Source organism: Mizuhopecten yessoensis, unplaced genomic scaffold (genome assembly GCF_002113885.1).
Source record: "Mizuhopecten yessoensis strain PY_sf001 unplaced genomic scaffold, ASM211388v2 scaffold7725, whole genome shotgun sequence".
NCBI lineage: Eukaryota > Metazoa > Mollusca > Bivalvia > Pectinida > Pectinidae > Mizuhopecten > Mizuhopecten yessoensis.
The window spans coordinates 1,445,753-1,463,833 of NW_018407191.1; the positions used below are offsets into that span (position 1 = coordinate 1,445,753).

The window sequence follows — 18,081 nt, forward strand, 5'->3', positions numbered from 1 at the left end:
GGATTCCTGCCCCATCCCCAGGGGCTAGGGCGGGGCCCCAAAGGGAACATTTACCAATATTTTCAAATTCTTATCCATTGATGACATGACAAGTATTGTATTTCACTTAGTTTACATGCTGATTTCCACATCACATCTAAACAATAAAATAAAGCTACCAGTACCTATGATATAACTCAGGTGACCGCTAAGGCCCTTGGGCCTCTTGTTTACGTAGACATGAATTGGCTGATTTGTTTTCGTACATTTTTTGGTTTTCTGTCATCTTAACCTAAACATACCAACTTGTATAAAGATTGTTTTTAAATGAAATAAAAATTTAGTTCCTTAAATTGTTTTCTTTACTTACAGATTTGCTAGACTGAAGAAGATACAGGCGGTACAAGCCAGCCGCTACCTATATATCCGTTTCGTTGCCACCACAGGCGATGCCATGGGAATGAATATGGTGTCGAAGGTATTGTCTAATGGGAACATCATTCCCGGCTTTAATGAATAGTAGGAGTTTTTCTGTCACCCATGGTTTTCAAGCAATTGATTTGAGCACGAAAGTGATGTTTTATAAATGATTGACATTGATATGATCAGTTGTAAAAGTCTCTGGTTTGTTTGTCAATGATACCATATGATCATGATGTATAGAATAGTGTTATCATTCAAGAAAAGTATTAGGTTTGTCAATGAAAACCTGCTCAAATGTTGCTTCATCAAAAAAACCTGTGTGTTAAATGGTAGTGTTTTTTTTTAAAACTGTAAATTGTGATAATCCTTGATTAATTGATGCACTGTTTTCCTCTCCAGAAGTTACGTATATAAAACTCTGAACGTCTAGTCACTGTTACTTATAAGTGATTACATTGTCATTTCATACCGGCTCTAACGATCTCTGTAGGTTCAATTTGATCACGACACATATGACTTAATTTCATTTATATACAGTTGTAACTATACAAGCCATTGTTACAGGGATCGGAGAGAGCGTTGACCACCATTTTGGAGCAGTTTCCCGACATGGAAATCTTGAGTCTTAGTGGGAACTTCTGTACCGACAAGAAACCTTCAGCAGTGAATTGGTTAGTATTACTTAACACTGTCAGGTAGTGTGCTCACAGATTTACTCCTACAGAGATGTTAGGTGACAGAATACCTCTATATCTTATTGCAGATTTTTCTACCTTGATACATTTGTTCATACCTGTATTTAAAAGGACTGCAATCATATGCATATCTCACATTACAATCTTTTGAAATAAATTTTGAGTATGATATACAGTGGACCACGTCTTTACTGAAGGATTAAACAAAATCTATGAACGCTTTTTTTAAAAGTTTGATAAAAATTGATTGATAATTTAAGTACTATTAGTGCACAATATTGGTCGACAAAACGCAGCCCTAGTATTTACAATATGTAACTATCATACATGCTGAATCTTAGGTGAAGGTCGATTGGCTTTTGCTAGTTGGAGGGACAAGGCATTGATTGTCAATCATACTGTTAGTTATTCTGTAGGTCAGAGGGTCGAAGGACTGATGAACAGTCTGTTTGTTTGTTAAATGAAACGACAAGACATGAATTAACAGTCTCTTTGTTATTTTGTAGGTTGGAGGGGCGAGGCAAGTCTGTGGTATCTGAGGCTGTGATCCCAGCAAAAGTAGTGAAATCTGTGCTAAAAACATCCGTAGCTGCACTTGTTGACCTGAACATCAGTAAGAACCTGATGGGATCTGCTATGGCCGGAAGTATTGGGGGCTTCAACGCCCACGCAGCTAACGTGGTCACTGCCATCTTCATTGCTACAGGACAGGTGAGTGGTCAATGGTCTTGTGTTGTAAGAAATAGTGTTTGGTATTTCAAACCTTATTTCAGTGAGATAGCACTATACAGTCGGCATCAGATCCCCGCTATCACAAGGAGGCAAATACACCAACATACCCTGCCTCCTGCACATACACACATGCACGCTTACACAACACACATGGAAGCACCTCCTTTAAAGACCTTAGCTGTTGATAGAAGGTTAAACAAAAATAAAACCAAACCAAAACTTGAAACCGAAAAAAGTGACAGGAAAGTGAATGTTGAACGCCATGTTTTGTACACACAACTATATACATGCTACTTTCAAACACTCAGATGATTGATTAAGTCTTGTAATATCAGAAAGGTAAATGTTAAATTGGTTATTTTTGGCCCGTCTTTTTGAGTCGTACATGTATATACATTGTGTTGTTTCTGTTGTAGGATCCAGCTCAGAACACGACGAGCTCTAACTGTATCACACTGATGGAGCCGACCGGACCTGACGGTACTGACCTCTACATAAGCTGCACCATGCCCTCCATAGAAGTGGGAACAGTCGGAGGTGGTACCATACTTCCTCCCCAAGCCTCTTGTCTCCAGGTAATACCGGTACCCCTATATCATATATACTATAATAGAGCATATTTCATACAGGCCACGAAAAAGTGCTGGAATAAAGTCAGTGCTGGAAAAGCACTTGAAAATAGGTATATCCTGGACATTTTCTGATATTTGCTCAATATTCCATGAAATGTACTGGAATATATATATACTGCAGAAAACATGTATTATTTTCTATGAAGGTTGTTTCAATGTTATGTTGATATAAAGTTTATCCAAAAATAAACTTATTTTTTAATCTGTTGACATTACTTTTGAATTACTGCTATATATGAACATTTGTACACTTAAATGTAAATTCTCAACCCAGCAGCAAATATGCCCAGAAAAATTTAGGAGCTGTGTGAAGAGGTGGAAACTTTTTGAGTAGTATGAATTTTACTACATTGTCTGATTAATGAGAGGTCTGGAGTAATTATATTCATTTGAAATTGAATTCAGCTATATGTGTTAGTAAAGTCTGATATATTTGTTGCTTCAGATGCTGGGGTTATGTGGGTCAGTGGGCAAGGCCGGAGACAGCGCTGGTCAGCTAGCCAGGGTGGTTTGTGCAACGGTCCTTGCTGGAGAACTCTCCCTCATGTCTGCTCTGGCCGCTGGACATCTTGTCAGAAGTCACCTCAGACACAACAGGTATAACTCATAACTCAGACGTAACAGTGAAACCTGTCTAGTCCGACACCCTATGGTAACCAAACTATAGGTCAGATTATACAGGGGTCAGAAAACTCAGGTTCTCTTAGATACTTTAAGAAATGAGATGAGATTTATGGCAAATATGGCAGGAGGTTGGAATACTCAGAGATCAGATTAGACAGGTTGTCAGAATGTTATGGTGTCAGATAAGACAGGTGTTACTGTAAATGGAACTCGTACCTTGTAAAATTCAATTTCCAAGATTTAATTGAAATCTAATTGATAGCAGTGTGCCTTCGATTCATTCAGAAATCCTCAAATTCAAGTTTAACACATTATGAAATTTTTACTAACCTGCCAAAAAATGGCTATTGAACATTTTTGATATCAATGTCATTTTGAAATTAACAAACATTTATGCAGCTTTTATATACAGTATCCAGAAAAGCATAGGTTGACATGCCAGTAATTTGCTGTATTTCTGTTTTCTTCAGATCCACTTTGAATGTGATAGCAGATCCCAGTGGTTCTAGTGTATCTAAGGATAGTAGTGCGGAATCAATTTCATGTAACAGTGCATCTAACCTCAGTAACGACAGTAACCAATCACAGCCAGGACCTGGAACATGTATGTCACGGTCAGGAACATGTATATCAGAAAGTACTACCAGTGTGTCAGGGCCAGGAACATGTATATCAGAAAGTACTGCCAGTGTGTCAGGGCCAGGAAAATGTATATCAGAAAGTACTGCCAGTGTGTCAGGGCCAGAAAAATGTATATCAGAAAGCACTGCCAGTGTGTCAGAGCCAGGAACATGTATATCCAAAGCATCATGACACCCCATACACTTATTAAAACCATTCCACTGACTAGTCATTATTGAAATTGTGAATCAAAGTCTACCTTGGTGATACACTTGGGTTATGTTGTACTGTTCATCATCGGGAGGTGCTGTTATATATCTATGTGCCCATGTTTTTTGAGGGTTAGTGTTATTTATTTTTGTAAGTTTTCTGAAAACAAACCAATGTTTAGTACATGTTTTAATTTTTAACGAAATGTTTGCTTAAGCCAAATTTTGATAAATTCGTGTAAGCCTGATTTAATCATTTCGATAGTTTTTCCTCCTCATCTGCCTGAACTGTAGTCCCACAGAGTTCATTTCTTAAGACCTTTTCACAGAAGGAAATGAAACTGAGAAAGATACATTTTACATAAATTCTCAAGAAACAAGCAGCAGTCTGTAGCAATGCTTTTCCCATGAAAATTATTTTTAACACCCTGCAAACAATTATCCATGCATTTTGACAATAGCATAGTTAAACACTTCTCAAGATAGTACTCTAAGGGCCTGCTTGATTTGTACTCTTGGGTTCCTGATGACTGACCAGCAGCTAGATGGCATGTCGCTCATTAGGAATAATCTTCGCCCAGGCAGTCTACCTGGCATATATCATTTCCCCCAGTTTTGCCCAAGCAGTTGATATCGGCCGAATATTTCACGATGTCAACAGACTTGAGCAATATATCTATGCCACAACTTTTCATTTGCTAATATGTTGTTCGGAAGATGAGCAAAATGTTTTTTCAGAAAGGATGCATACTAGGGCCCCTGGCATCCGTACTTCTGTTATGCTGAACTTTGAGCTTGATCTGAATGTCAGACGATCACCGACCAGCAGTTAGCAGTTCCTACTGAGCAGTTCACTGTACTCAACAAGCCGAGCAGGCCCTAAGTCACATTTTGATTAATCATGCATTTGATTGAGTTTAAGAAGGGATAATTCAGGCTCTCTTGCTTTTTTGAGAGGGGCAAAATGCCAGTTTGCTAAATATAAATCATGTGTATTCCCTATGATTTTTTTTGCATTTTTTTTCCCCAGTAGCTTTATAACAACGAAACTTCTTTTGAAGTTTGTGCTATGTAAAAAGTGTTCTATTTATACTTTTAAATTATGTACACGACTGTTTACTGTTGAATTTTGTTCATCAGGGCATTTAAAAACAATTCAATCCAGACACATTAATAGAGTAACTGCGATTGTTAGTCCTAGGGGGTATTAGCCTATTGATAACACAATGTAATATATTTGTTACCATGGCGACAGGTTGTGAAGTGCTAATGCATTTATCAATACTGAACTTTACCGATGAAGTAACCTTAACGAACAAACTGTCATTGCATTGATGATAAATTAAAGTATGTCGATACAGTTATTGAAGTACAGGGTTTAGTGTCAAATGTGGCGAGTTTGAGGCTACTAGGGAGATGTGAAAAAATTGCCTTTATAATTTGCCTTTCTTTTTTACTTAACAATAGGCATGTATATTCACTTATATTGATATATGTTCAAAGATTTAAAACAAGGAGTATGCGTCACAATTGTACTGTGCTGAATATATATTTGTGCAATTTGGATCCATGTGTTCTTGTCAGTAATTTGCCACTAAGATCATATCCTTTAATTGCTAATGACCATTACAACTTTGCTTTCTTGGGAATGGAAGTAAAGTTTCTATTTATTAATTTAGTACAGGGAAGGTGGCCGAACTTTAGAATTGTGGCAACATATGAAGTTTCATCAAAACTCTTTAGAAATAAAGTCGCTATGGCAAGGACAAATAGAATGCTATATCTTTCTACAGCTTCATGTATATCCAGGGTATATAGTAAATCTATTAATGTTTTTTTGTGAAAAACAAATTTATGAATAAAGATATTGTAACAATATACCAATGAAAGATATGAGATAATAAATATGGTAATATATAATTTTAACAGTTGTTGTTTTTGTCATTGTATTTTTGTTCTCCTTGGCAGAGTTCCCATTAATTATGGCCAGTTAAAACCTGAGTATTGCAAACAGAAAATAATATGCCCTTGTCAATATATATAGTTAAAAACTTTCATTAAAATATGTTCAATTTACAGTAACATGTCTTTTTTAGGATACAAGAAGAATATATCATATATGTATGCATATTTTCAAAAGGGTTATATTAGCAAAAGAAAATCAAGAAAAAGAAAAAGAAAAGAAATTTCATGATTATATTACATTTTTATTATTGATAGTATTGCTCCGACTTAATCACTCTCAAACACCACTTGTTCTGCAAGACACTTGAGTTATCTCCCTTACTCTCACTTCCTGTCGCTCCAAGCACTGTCACAGTCACCAGTGTGGCAGTGAGCATCCTCCACTACAAACCCTTAGCAATGTACATACAACAAAACAGAGTCAAATACCTTGTACAGGTCAATGTTAAAACATTTGACATATTCTCGTCAATGGAATACTCTGTGGATAACATTTCTGTGATGGATGATGATCAGATGATTTATACTTTGAAGGATTCTATTGTCAACTTAAAACACTCTAAAAACAGTAACGTAAAATAAATGGCACAAATCGTTTGATTTGACGACATTCACAAACCGTACAAACGTACGAAAGTTTGCATGAACTTTGTCCTGTATCATAATTGGACAGAACACAAGACAATTATGGAATGAAATAAAACAGAGATCCCTAAAACACTGGAAAAGGGAGTTCTCAGCTCTCTAAAACATCTAAAGCATATTCAGTATAATACAGACGTAATACATTTCAAGTTTATTAAACGTGTCTTGCATCATAAACCGTAGGCTTACATGTAATTCCTCCGTCGACACACCTGTGCATACTATGACAAATGAGCCGATACGTGTACATATTTACACTTTGATACGTGTACATATTTACACTTTGATACGTGTTCATATTTACACTTTGCAGAGTAAGCAGACACATGTCTATTTACACAATGTCGCGAAGACCGACACACAAGTCAATATAATAAGCGTACGATTTGCATTGAGTTTGAGCAATAAAGCTTGACTATAGCTGTGGTTCACATCACTTCTAAAATACTACAGAGCTATAACTCTAGATTACTCATATTTCACTGACTTAATTTTTCGAAACTGACTTTCTTTACATATATGTGTTGACAATAATGTGTTTTACTCAATGTGTATGTCGGAGTAATTGTTCGTATGATACATCATCGATAACTAATGCAAACATACGCAAAATTAAATGCGTGAAATAAAAGTGATCTGCGTGGTAGGAGTACTAGAATACTACAGATTATTCATGACGACGCTACAATTCTAAGAGTACTGTAATAGTACTGTTGTAGTGGATACTTCTACAGGTATACATTGTCTATCGGACATCGGTATAGTAAGTCTTAACATGATTATACGGCAATAAATATTCTATACATCGATAGTCACATCATCATTGAACGGGTACCTCACAGCTGGATTTCTTCTAAATCGGCTTTTATTATGGCACACCTGTCTGAAAGCTCCATGAAACTTTTACAACACTTGGCGTTACGTCGATTTTAATTCAGTTTTCAAATGCCACGTGAAATATTGTGCATCACGTAACACATTCAATGTCGAGTCAACAATATTTACAGCCAGTAATAAGGCTCTTCGTTCTATGCCAAGTTAAATTTCCATCTGAGGTCTAAGAGAGTCGGGTCAGAGGTAACATGTATGTCTATATTCTAAATACACAATCACATTCTGCATATCAAACATTATACCAAGTCTGTGTCTTTTCATCAAGTTATATGTTCAGAAATACATGTATTGCTTGTTTACATGGCAAAACGGAAATGAAATAACAATTTCAGTTGGCTACACACCCAGCCTTAGAAATGTAGTTATATAACAACAGACTTGTAATGTCACTCACACCTATTAAATAGGGTCACAAAAATTCCTTTGGTTTATTTCTGACCAAAATGACTACCAGTCTGTTTTCAACTAAAGTAAATAAATAAATGTTACAAAATACATACAAAGCGATAACTAAAATATTGATCTAAAAAATCATGATTGTTTCAAACCTCAGGAGCCGTTAAAATGAACATCACCCTTTTGAATTCATTATTATAACTAACATTGCACAATTACCTAATGTACATAATTTATATAGAGCACTATCACATCTAAATGAAAATGTTTGCATCAGAACGGAACAAAAAGTTACACTTAGGAACTATCTACCTTAGCTACACATAAAAATTAAAAAGGCACAAAGTACATGTTTATTAATTAATGGAATATCACAGACTCGTTTACACACAGCAACTATTATATGATAATATATTTATATAGAATGATATTTGCATATATCAGAAATCAGCAACAAGTCTATTGCTTCTAATAAAAGAAATAGTGAAGATTCTCCTATTACCAGTTTGTAAATAATTTCTCAGGTATTATTCATACATAAACAGGTCAAAAGGTGACCCAATATAAAGCAATACATGTCACTACTACTTTTTTTTTGGTTATTTTGACACTGATATTTGAAATTCTACACTGAAACACAAACCAAAAACTTCCTTTCAGAATCACTTTTTAAAACTGAATCAATTTTTCAACTTGTTTTTTCTGAAGTCATGAGTCTTGTCTATTAAGTGAATACAGAGGTTAACTACGAAGGGGTGTACGACAGAAATAAATCACTACTGGTATTTATTGCAAATTTTTACCTGATGTTCTCATTATAAATGGTAAAACTTAATGTTTAAGAACTGTTTTCTTGGTTCATTCTTCCGTGAGGGATGAAACGGTTAACCGTCTCCTGTTCCCAATGAACTGTTCCAAGCGCAGTAAATAAATCTGTGCATAATGATTTCTCTCCTCTTGGCTTCCCCCATTAGGGATGAAACGGTAAAACTGTTCCATGCGCTATATGTATATCCATAATGATTTCCCGCACATCCCCCATCTTGTTATTTGGGTAACGTTTTAGGGACAGTCAAAACTGTTGTCCATTGTAGATAGCTACTCCTTGGTTTAACAGTTTTCCAAGTCTTCCCTAGCACCTCGGGACAACAGTTCTGACAGTTTACAAAACATCTGTGAAGATACCTATCACAATACCGTGGTCACCGTACGATACATATCGCGATATATATAGTAACAGTAGAACCAAAGAGAAAAGTTATGTGGACAATTTTTAATGGCATTACTACAACAGGAAATAGACCTGGTCCAGAATGGGCATGACTTTAAAGTTTCACACAATTCACGTCTTTCGACGTGCATGCCAAGCTTAAGCTGTCACTTGCCATGTGGGAACGGATATGAGTTGACTAAATTCAAAAGCAGCAAAATCTGGAAAATATCATAGGTGTATCGTGACCTCCCAAAATTATTGTGCATCGTACTGTATTCAAAATGTTGCGATATATCGTCGCAGCCCTAGTAAATTGGTTAGGGGAGTGAGTAAACATCATCCACCCTATACATGTAATAAACACTTACACTATTCTGACTGGGGGATATACTATTCTGACTGGAGGATATACTCAAATAAGTATATTTTTTTTACACACAGCAATGTTGATCAAGGACGCTGATGTTGACATTGTAAAGAATGTGTTTATCTCAATCACCCCTGACGACACATTTGAACTCTTCCAATTCAAAGGTTGGAATAATTCATTATGAAATTTCAGGGGTTAATGAGTTAAGACATATTTCATAATTCAATGATAGAAACATTACACAGTACGTACATCATAAACATCAATAACAATGAGAGCCTGGAATGTTTTAAGTGTCCACTTCACTGTCCAGTCAATGGTCAAACACATCACTGGTCAACCTTAGTTAAAATCGTGTTATAAAAGTCTTGACACCTTACATGACACCATCATTCATCATATAGGAAATACACAACTATTTTTGTTGAAGTTTTCTCAACAAAGACCAGAAAAACATGTTAGTTTCAGTTAAACCATTGAACCGTGTACTTAATTAATTCAATTAAAGTTAACAACTATTTTTTTTCAAAGTTTTCTCATCCAAGACCAGAAAAACAATTCATTTTCAGGGTGACCCATAAACCTCCCAGTCAACTAAGTTGAGCATTCATACATGTATGAACTTAAAGCCAAATCACCCCTTTTTGCGGTAAAATACAAAACAAGATATTGTTTTGATTAATCACAAGATACTACATTGCAAGTGTATAATCACATACTAGTTCTACCGATCACAGACTTATCTCCCCTTTGTGTGTTGTGCGGCCGAGCTGACTAGATTACAAGTTGTATTATCACCTAGGTGCCAGATAAAAATGTCTGGCAGATGTTTGTTTGTCCTATACTCTTAGAACATTGCTACAATGTATATTATCTATACAATAACACAAACAGCACTATAAAGAGGTGTTCCCACTGACTTCTGGTATCTTTAATGCAGTATATGGCATACATGGGGCAATTATTTAAATGGGTTTAAAGCTGTACCATGGCCATATGTTTTCTATGCATGGATACAGGACAAGTCCATTTCAGCATAGGTCGAGTAACATCTACATGTACTTCTGTTTCTATGTTTACAGTGAACATGCAGGGTGATATTTACCCCAAAGTTCTCAATTTACTTCACAAAATCTAGGACTTTCTGCCAAAATCAACAGGAAAACCCATCTATAATATTATATATCTAGTAAGTTATCATCGACTATATTGAACATCCATAAGTGGCTCACAGTCCAACAAAATCCTTCGCTTTGATCTACACATCCAAGACTTCACAAACTAGCTAAATTTCTAGCCCCCCCCCCCCTAAAAAAACCACCTCAACAACATTCGCAGTGATAAATGATAGCAACACATCATTGGCAGAAAGAAGGAACATATTTACTATTTTCAAAATGTTAAAAAACCCAAAAAATCATTTCGGGATCAGGTGATAAATTGAAACGATTGGCCAGCACCTTGGCAATACTAGACCATAATGAACGTATACTGCACCATGTGTCAAGACTTTCCTATTACCATCTACCTCCGAAACCACAAATGAAGAAAAAAAAGCTAAATACTTTTCTTGAAAGTTAAGATGAATGTTTAAAAAAACAATCATACTCAAGTTGGTTTGTAAAGCAGATAAAAAGTAACTGGTTTTCTATAAATTAAAAGCAATTTTAACAGACAGTATTGCACCATTTTGGTCCTTGACACTATTGGTCAGCCCAAACACAGAATATGAACATCAACTCCAGCACACGATCAGAAAAGCTAGTACCATGATCATTAGGTGGAGAAACAAGTGCGACAATGATGTACACTAAAAACTCAATACTTCATCTAGAAAACAAGTGTCAATAAATGAACCATACTGCAATATAAAACTGTTAAAATGAAATCTAAAAATTTTGTCATGAGAAGCTGGCTTCCTATATTTCAAAAATTAACTAAAAAAAATTTAAGAAAAATTATTGAAATGAAATTTGTGCTATTATACATCATGTCTTCTTCTTCCATTATAGTGTATATATTGACACATCTTGGCCTATACTTCTATATTTAAACTAATCAACACCTTATAAGCATACATGGACCTAAACATGCCAGTAGTTTTTTGTTCTGAATTTGCCCGCTCTTTAAAGCCTGTTTATAAGCTGAACATATCCATCACACAAATGTTTTAAAACGTGATTTTATTGTCCTTATTCCTACCTCAGTTTAATTCTACATTACAGACACTGAGTAGCACCCATCCCAGACCATTCTATACTCCACCTTATCTAATACAGTCCTGTGGGCAGGAAAAAACAGTGCGGAAGGCTGGAATGTTAACCACTTGGCCAAATTTACACTGCCCCTTTCGCCTTAATGATTGTTTTTGATGTTTTTGATTTTTTTGCTTTTCTTGTCTTTGGATTACAATTTCAAACACTTGTCTTCATGTAGTTTTAGTTCTAAATTTCAGATATGAGGAAATACATGGTTCAAACATTTACGTCAAAGGTTTGTTAATGTAATCTGGCTTCGAACCACTGGGCCCTGGAGACTAAGCAGCCTTGAGCATGAAACCAAGGACAGATTGAGTTTTAGACAAGGTTCTCCTGTAATAACAGAAACATCAAGAGAACCACCTACTCAATATTGTTACTGATCCATTCCCACTGTTACAGTACACCTTCGTACAGACTGATGGTTACAATACAGGTCCATGGTACATTTCTGACCGAATGTTTCACATCCACACAGGCTAACCACAGAATCACACCATGATTTCGTCCTCCTCCCCTATATTCTGCAGTCCTGGGATCGTAAGATAACTGGAGTCGTAGGAAGGAATACGACCTTGACCCACTAAAAACACGGCATCATAGTTCCCAGGAGATACCGGGTCATTTACACCATGTTCACCGGAGTCCACAAGGTCCTCACCACCGTAAGAATCCTCCGAATGTCTCCGCCTCTTCACCGCCTGCGTATAACGTGTTGGTAGGCGCCTTGGTGGAAGTGTAGCTCTCCGCTTTGTCATGTGCTTCAGCTGGGTTGGGGGACTGACTGTGATTATAAAAGATAGACATTGTTTTAGTTTGTTACTGATGTTACCCTGAATTTATTCATGTGATGAATACAAGTTCTTGTTATATAATCTATTTTTTTTGTGTGGCAAAATTTCCGTCACAGAATCACAAGTCTCTCTCTAACATGGTAATAGCCAGTTGGACATGTTAATCTTGTAAGTATTGTGTTATAGACTATCTGAGACTGATCATGATTCAATGTTGTTCTTCCTATGCAGGGCAAATTCTACAACATTTTCTATAATTTTGCAAAACAATATATGTACTTTGTTAGTTTTATTACAAATTTCTCTCATGAAACTCATCAAAATTTTCCTCCTCATTAAAAAAAATTCAATATTCCTCAGTTAGACTACACATTTGGTCGAATTCTTGAAAACTTACACACTCTAAAACTTTGGTTTACCATGTAAATGGAATCATTTAATGAAACTTTCAGCCAATACCTCAGAATTTGTTCCGAGGAAAGGCTCTAAAGCAAAAGTACACCTGCGAGCAGCAGTCAGCTTAAGCAGACGAAATGCAAATATTATTTTACTGCATGGAGCCATAAATATAAGCTTTACAAATGTCAACACATCAGCATGTAGCATCCTTAACCAATAGGTCAGCCGATTAGCATTTAGCGCAAGTATGTTAAATACATGTTAAATCACCCCTAATCATTATGTCAACCAATCAGCATTAAGCGTCAGTATGTTAAATATATGTTAAATCACCGCTGATCAATAAATATTTTGGCCATTCAGCAAGTAGTGCAAAGATGTATGTCAAGTTTATTCATTTCCAACCAATTTGCTGGTAAAAATGCAAACACACGTATTAATTAATTTTGTAAGGTTAGATCCAAAATCTGCAAAGCGCATGGTTAGGAAACACCCAGCAAGTAACGCCAATAAGACACAATGACTTACATATCAATGTATTTAGTGTCGCTGTCAAACCATAGCATTTAATTCTACAAAACACAACAAAGCTCAAAGCCAATTATCGTAACCTGATGGATAACATAGGTTATGTCCATTGGAATTCATGGCGTATATATAGGGCATAACGACAATGCTGAAATGCAACATGAGCATGGGATGGCTCAAAGATCTAGAGCACAATTTAAATTGCCTGTCAGGGCCCAGAATGTGATAGAATTTTATCCCAAATAGCAATAAGCCTCAATCTCCCAATTTTAGAAACGTAATCTCCTAATGTCAGTCAATTGTGGCTTAAGTTTTAGAAATGATATATTTTTTGGTACAAAAGGAAGAATTTTTGTTTTCACCAAGTAAATGTTATATATATGACTAAATTATCAACTTAAGTATTGTTTCTATGGAAATTATATGTTTTTTAAGAACTTGATTACAGGAGGAACATTCCCAATTTGATAGGCCTTAACTCATTCACCCCATTTTTTTTATTCCAACCTTTGAATAGAAGGAGTTCAAATGTGTATTCAGGGGAGAATGATTTAAGACCTGTTTTACACACATGAACATTGGCCCCAACTTCTGCAAATGGTTACATCATTATAGAAATTAAATCATTAAATTGTTATTCAATATTTCAATGAATTGTGGGTCAACAAGAACCTGTTAGAAAAATGACCACAGGAAGAAATCTGTCTGTAACAGACAGTAAGTAAAATGTTCTGTTAAAACTGTGCAGTTTACACACAACTAACTACTCGCAGTGTTGTAAGTATTCACACAAACGCAAGCAGATAGTTAACTTGTGGTACAGAAGCTTAAACACAAGCCGCTAACTCAGGATTTATAGCACTATCATCACTGTTTCCATTGCTTCATAGAGAGATTCTTCAAATATTTTATCAAATCAATATTCATGATATTTCTTCCAACTCTTTTAAAATCATAAAACATCAATATCAGGATCCTCTAAATAAAATTTATTCTGTACATGCTTAACACAAGGTCATTCAAACATTCAACAGACAAACTGGAAGAAATATAATGTCTCTGACATCAGGCTTGGTTGCAAAGTAAAATTGGCCGAGATTAGGAAAGACGAGTAGACAAAACGAAAGGAAAGGAAGAATGAAAAAGAGATTTTGTACTACTGGCTTCATGGCCTTGTAAAAGTTTTAAAAGGAAAAGATTAGGACAAATATGTTCTTTATGGCCATAACCGATAAAATATGACAACAAACTTAGATATACAGAAACAGGAAAGAAAAGAATACAAACACTAGGACACGCATCATATGATAAAAGTTACATTCAAGAAAACTTACTCAAATGGAAGACATTTTTTCCATGCTTTCTCATGTAACTCCAGTAAACATTAAGAATTCTGCCTCAAGTAATTATGATACAAAACCATGCAGAGACATTCATAAGACCTTACGGGCTTTAATGGAAGACTTATAATCAATTGATGGTAATATCTTGGTGACATTGACACGCCAAATAGAAATCAGATGCAGAAGATTTTTTTTTTTTTTTTCGCAATCCCTACCAATACTATAGGGTCCAATTTGCTACAAAATGAAAATACAACTCTCTGGAAATGCAATCAAATTACACGGAAGTCAGGAGTTTCATGCCGCAGGAGAGGAGACTATCGTACAATAGAAAATTTCTTTGTGAAAAAAGATCTCGTCACATCAACAGCAAGATGTTAGCGGGACCAACATACCTGGGTTGATATCGATCATTTGAAAAAGCTTTTGATCGAGTCTGAAAGCAGTGAATGGTACGCCAACAGTCAGTAAACATGTGTTGGTACAAAACTTGTGTAAGTAATCGCATAACACACATGACTACTGTCTGTTCTATTCTTCCTCGTGGAACCATTTTATGGGTCGATTCTAACTAGGAGATGTTTCAAGAATTTCGTAAGTCATACCTTATTTGACAACTCTTGTCATATGATCCAAGGAAAAAACACATGTAAAACTTCATCAAAAATCATATACCCAGTTCTTCAATAATAACACTCTTAAATGACAAGTAAAAAAATGCATACAATTTATCTTAAAAAAATAATTAGGAAAAGAATCATTGGATACAATTGTTTTAAAGGTTGTAAATAAATAGAAATATTTTAAAATTCAATAAATTACATTTTTTTGTGCTTTCCTGGAACAATTTGGCAAGAATATTTAACAAGGTCAGGTATGCGAACTTCTGCTGAAAATACTTGTATAATCTCCATAGAATAGTTCCACAAAAAAATAGAACATATAATGTAGTTTTAGAGCATGTCATGACGATGAAGTCGGACATGACGGCTGACACACACTTATGGTCCTACACTTAATCCTTCTCCAACAGATTTTCCAGACAAATTGTTCAAGATGCCTAAATAAGATATAAATTACTAATTTTTTGTGTGGATATTCAGCTTTTGTCACTGTAATTCAAATGTCCTGTTTACCAAAATCTGAATTTACAAAATGAAAAAAGAAAATTGATAAAATATGGAATAAATCCCTTGTTCAAATTTGAAAATAAATAAATAAGATATTCAAATGTACAAATGTGTGATCAGTTCTCTTTAGTTCACACTGAAAATACTGGTATATAGCTACTGGAATGCCAGTATTTTTTCACTGTCAAGAAAGTAAGTTTTCTTTGAACCTGGAGTCTGGAAGGTTTCAGCAGGGAGTAAGAATTCCATTGTGTAAATGACTAAATCACGTTAGCGTTTTCAATTCAAATCTTGTTCAAAACAACAATTAATTTTGTTAACCTCTTTATCTTACACTCATAAGTTGTTTTATTTGTTAATTGTTTTAAAGCAGATTAAGACAAACACACCTGTATATATCAAAGCACTATACACTGGTTACAAGGTTAACGAGTTATATATGCTAATTAAGCTTTGGCAGGTGTACCTCATCCTAGATTAGTAAACAGTAAATAACACAGTCGTGTGAACACCATTATTCCACATGAAGCTGACAAAACTACACCTCGTTTTCTATTTATAGTAGAGATTACAATTAGCAGGTAAAAACTAAACTACTATACTGCCACATATGTTTCGTTAATGTCGAAGACATTTATACTTTCTTACCAAATTTTAATCTGTATTTTTATAACCAAAAAAAAAAAAAGTATAATAGAAAAAAATCCCAATGTCTATGGTAAATTAAGCAATTTTCAAAGCTTAACATCTTCAAATAAATTTGTATATATCCTAAATTACACTCAAATGCACAACAAATATACAAGTCTGCCTTTTGAGAATATGTTTACTAAATGTGATGAGTGTCATATTTGGTCTGACTTTACAACTGATGAGGATAGGCCTGACATCAAAGCTGATGAGGAGAGGATAATGTTGCGGTGTAAAGCTATGTAGTTTACAAATGTGTGTGCTTCCCACTCTCTGCCTTTGAATCCAGCGTTATTAATGTTTGGAACGAATTGAAATTAATATACAACCAAACTGAACAAGCCATTTCTCATGTTATGCAGCTCCTTGAATTGTAATCAAGTGCAGTTTATTGCTTAAACTTTCGTTTTTATATAAAAAAAATCAAGTAGGATAACTGTTCTCTCCCTACAATTCAAATTTCTTTTTATGTATGACCTCACACGCTGTTTGCTGCACATACTTAAAAGATAAAACAAAGGTATCATTTCTGATTCATTGTATTCAATCTTAAGAAATAAATATTACCGGGTATTTGAAATTGATAGAATAACCATACCAAACTGGCTCCGATCAAAATGCTGGACTGGAGAATGTTTTACAGAATGTTTTCTAAGAACTATGTTCTGAGTGTGTAGTCACGCATTTGTAGCAGCAGTGCTCAGGCTATGTATTCATACACTTCAAATAACAGCAGCAGTTATGCTCTCATAAGTAAATGAACCTCCTGATAGAAAGGGTATATAAGGGTATTGCTAGAACAAATGAAAGATTTAGCGACACACATCAACTCAAACATAAGAAGAGTAGTTTCTGTGGATTTAAGCGGACTGGTTTTCATTACAATCACTAAAACAGTAGCTGCAGAAAAAAAGAGAGTGGCTTAAAATGTAACTTTACTGTTTAGATCGCAAGAAAACCCAGATTTATGACAGATGTGAGCGAGGAAGTACGTAGCCTGTGTATGCCATCCCAGTGGGAGTTAAATGAACACTTGGAATCACGCCAACTCCTCTGCCTGCTCTGCAAATACTGATAATGCTATACATATTTAAGCACTAAATGAGATCATATGTGTTCAATTTTGACATAAAAAAATAATCAACACAATTGTTTTTAGACAGGAGAAATAAGTTTGGTAGAGGTTTTTGAATTATGCTGAACATAATGTTATCAGAACTTGGCAGAACGGACAGTAGATGAGGTAAGACCATCACAGTATTGACGTGTAACCCATTACACTATTATACTTACTGAAAGACAGGAAGGCCAAAAATAAAGTGAGTGAAAACATTTAACAGAAAAGACACCAAGTGATAAAGTGATACATTGTTTGATGTTGTGTGTGACACATGTTGGATTGTTTGACATTGCGTGTGACACATGGTTAGTTGTTTGACATTGCATGTGACACATGTTGGATTGTTTGACATTGTGTGTGACAACTAGGATTGTTTGACATTGTGTGTGACAACTAGGATTGTTTGACATTGTGTGTGACA

At 35.2% G+C, this 18,081-nt stretch overlaps 2 protein-coding genes across 14 annotated transcripts in view; one reads left to right on the forward strand and one right to left on the reverse strand.

The window, feature by feature from the left end:
• The window catches only part of LOC110454220 (3-hydroxy-3-methylglutaryl-coenzyme A reductase-like), a 20,079-nt gene extending 14,236 nt beyond the window's left edge, over positions 1 to 5,843 (forward strand). Inside the window, exons 15-20 of the mRNA XM_021503626.1 lie at positions 352 to 457; positions 967 to 1,073; positions 1,604 to 1,808; positions 2,246 to 2,404; positions 2,907 to 3,058; positions 3,556 to 5,843. Coding sequence (XP_021359301.1) covers positions 352 to 457; positions 967 to 1,073; positions 1,604 to 1,808; positions 2,246 to 2,404; positions 2,907 to 3,058; positions 3,556 to 3,898 — 1,072 coding nt within the window. The 3' untranslated portion in view covers positions 3,899 to 5,843. The remainder of the gene's footprint in view (positions 1 to 351; positions 458 to 966; positions 1,074 to 1,603; positions 1,809 to 2,245; positions 2,405 to 2,906; positions 3,059 to 3,555) is intronic.
• Positions 5,844 to 6,101: 258 nt separating this feature from the next.
• LOC110454216 (unconventional myosin-IXa-like) overlaps positions 6,102 to 18,081 on the reverse strand; it is a 125,167-nt gene continuing 113,187 nt past the window's right edge. For 10 of the 13 annotated variants that reach the window (XM_021503611.1, XM_021503620.1, XM_021503618.1 and 7 more), the window contains one exon: positions 6,102 to 12,440. In XM_021503611.1, coding sequence (XP_021359286.1) covers positions 12,148 to 12,440 — 293 coding nt within the window. In that variant the 3' untranslated portion in view covers positions 6,102 to 12,147. The other 3 variants (XM_021503621.1, XM_021503623.1, XM_021503622.1) reach the window with 3 other exon arrangements.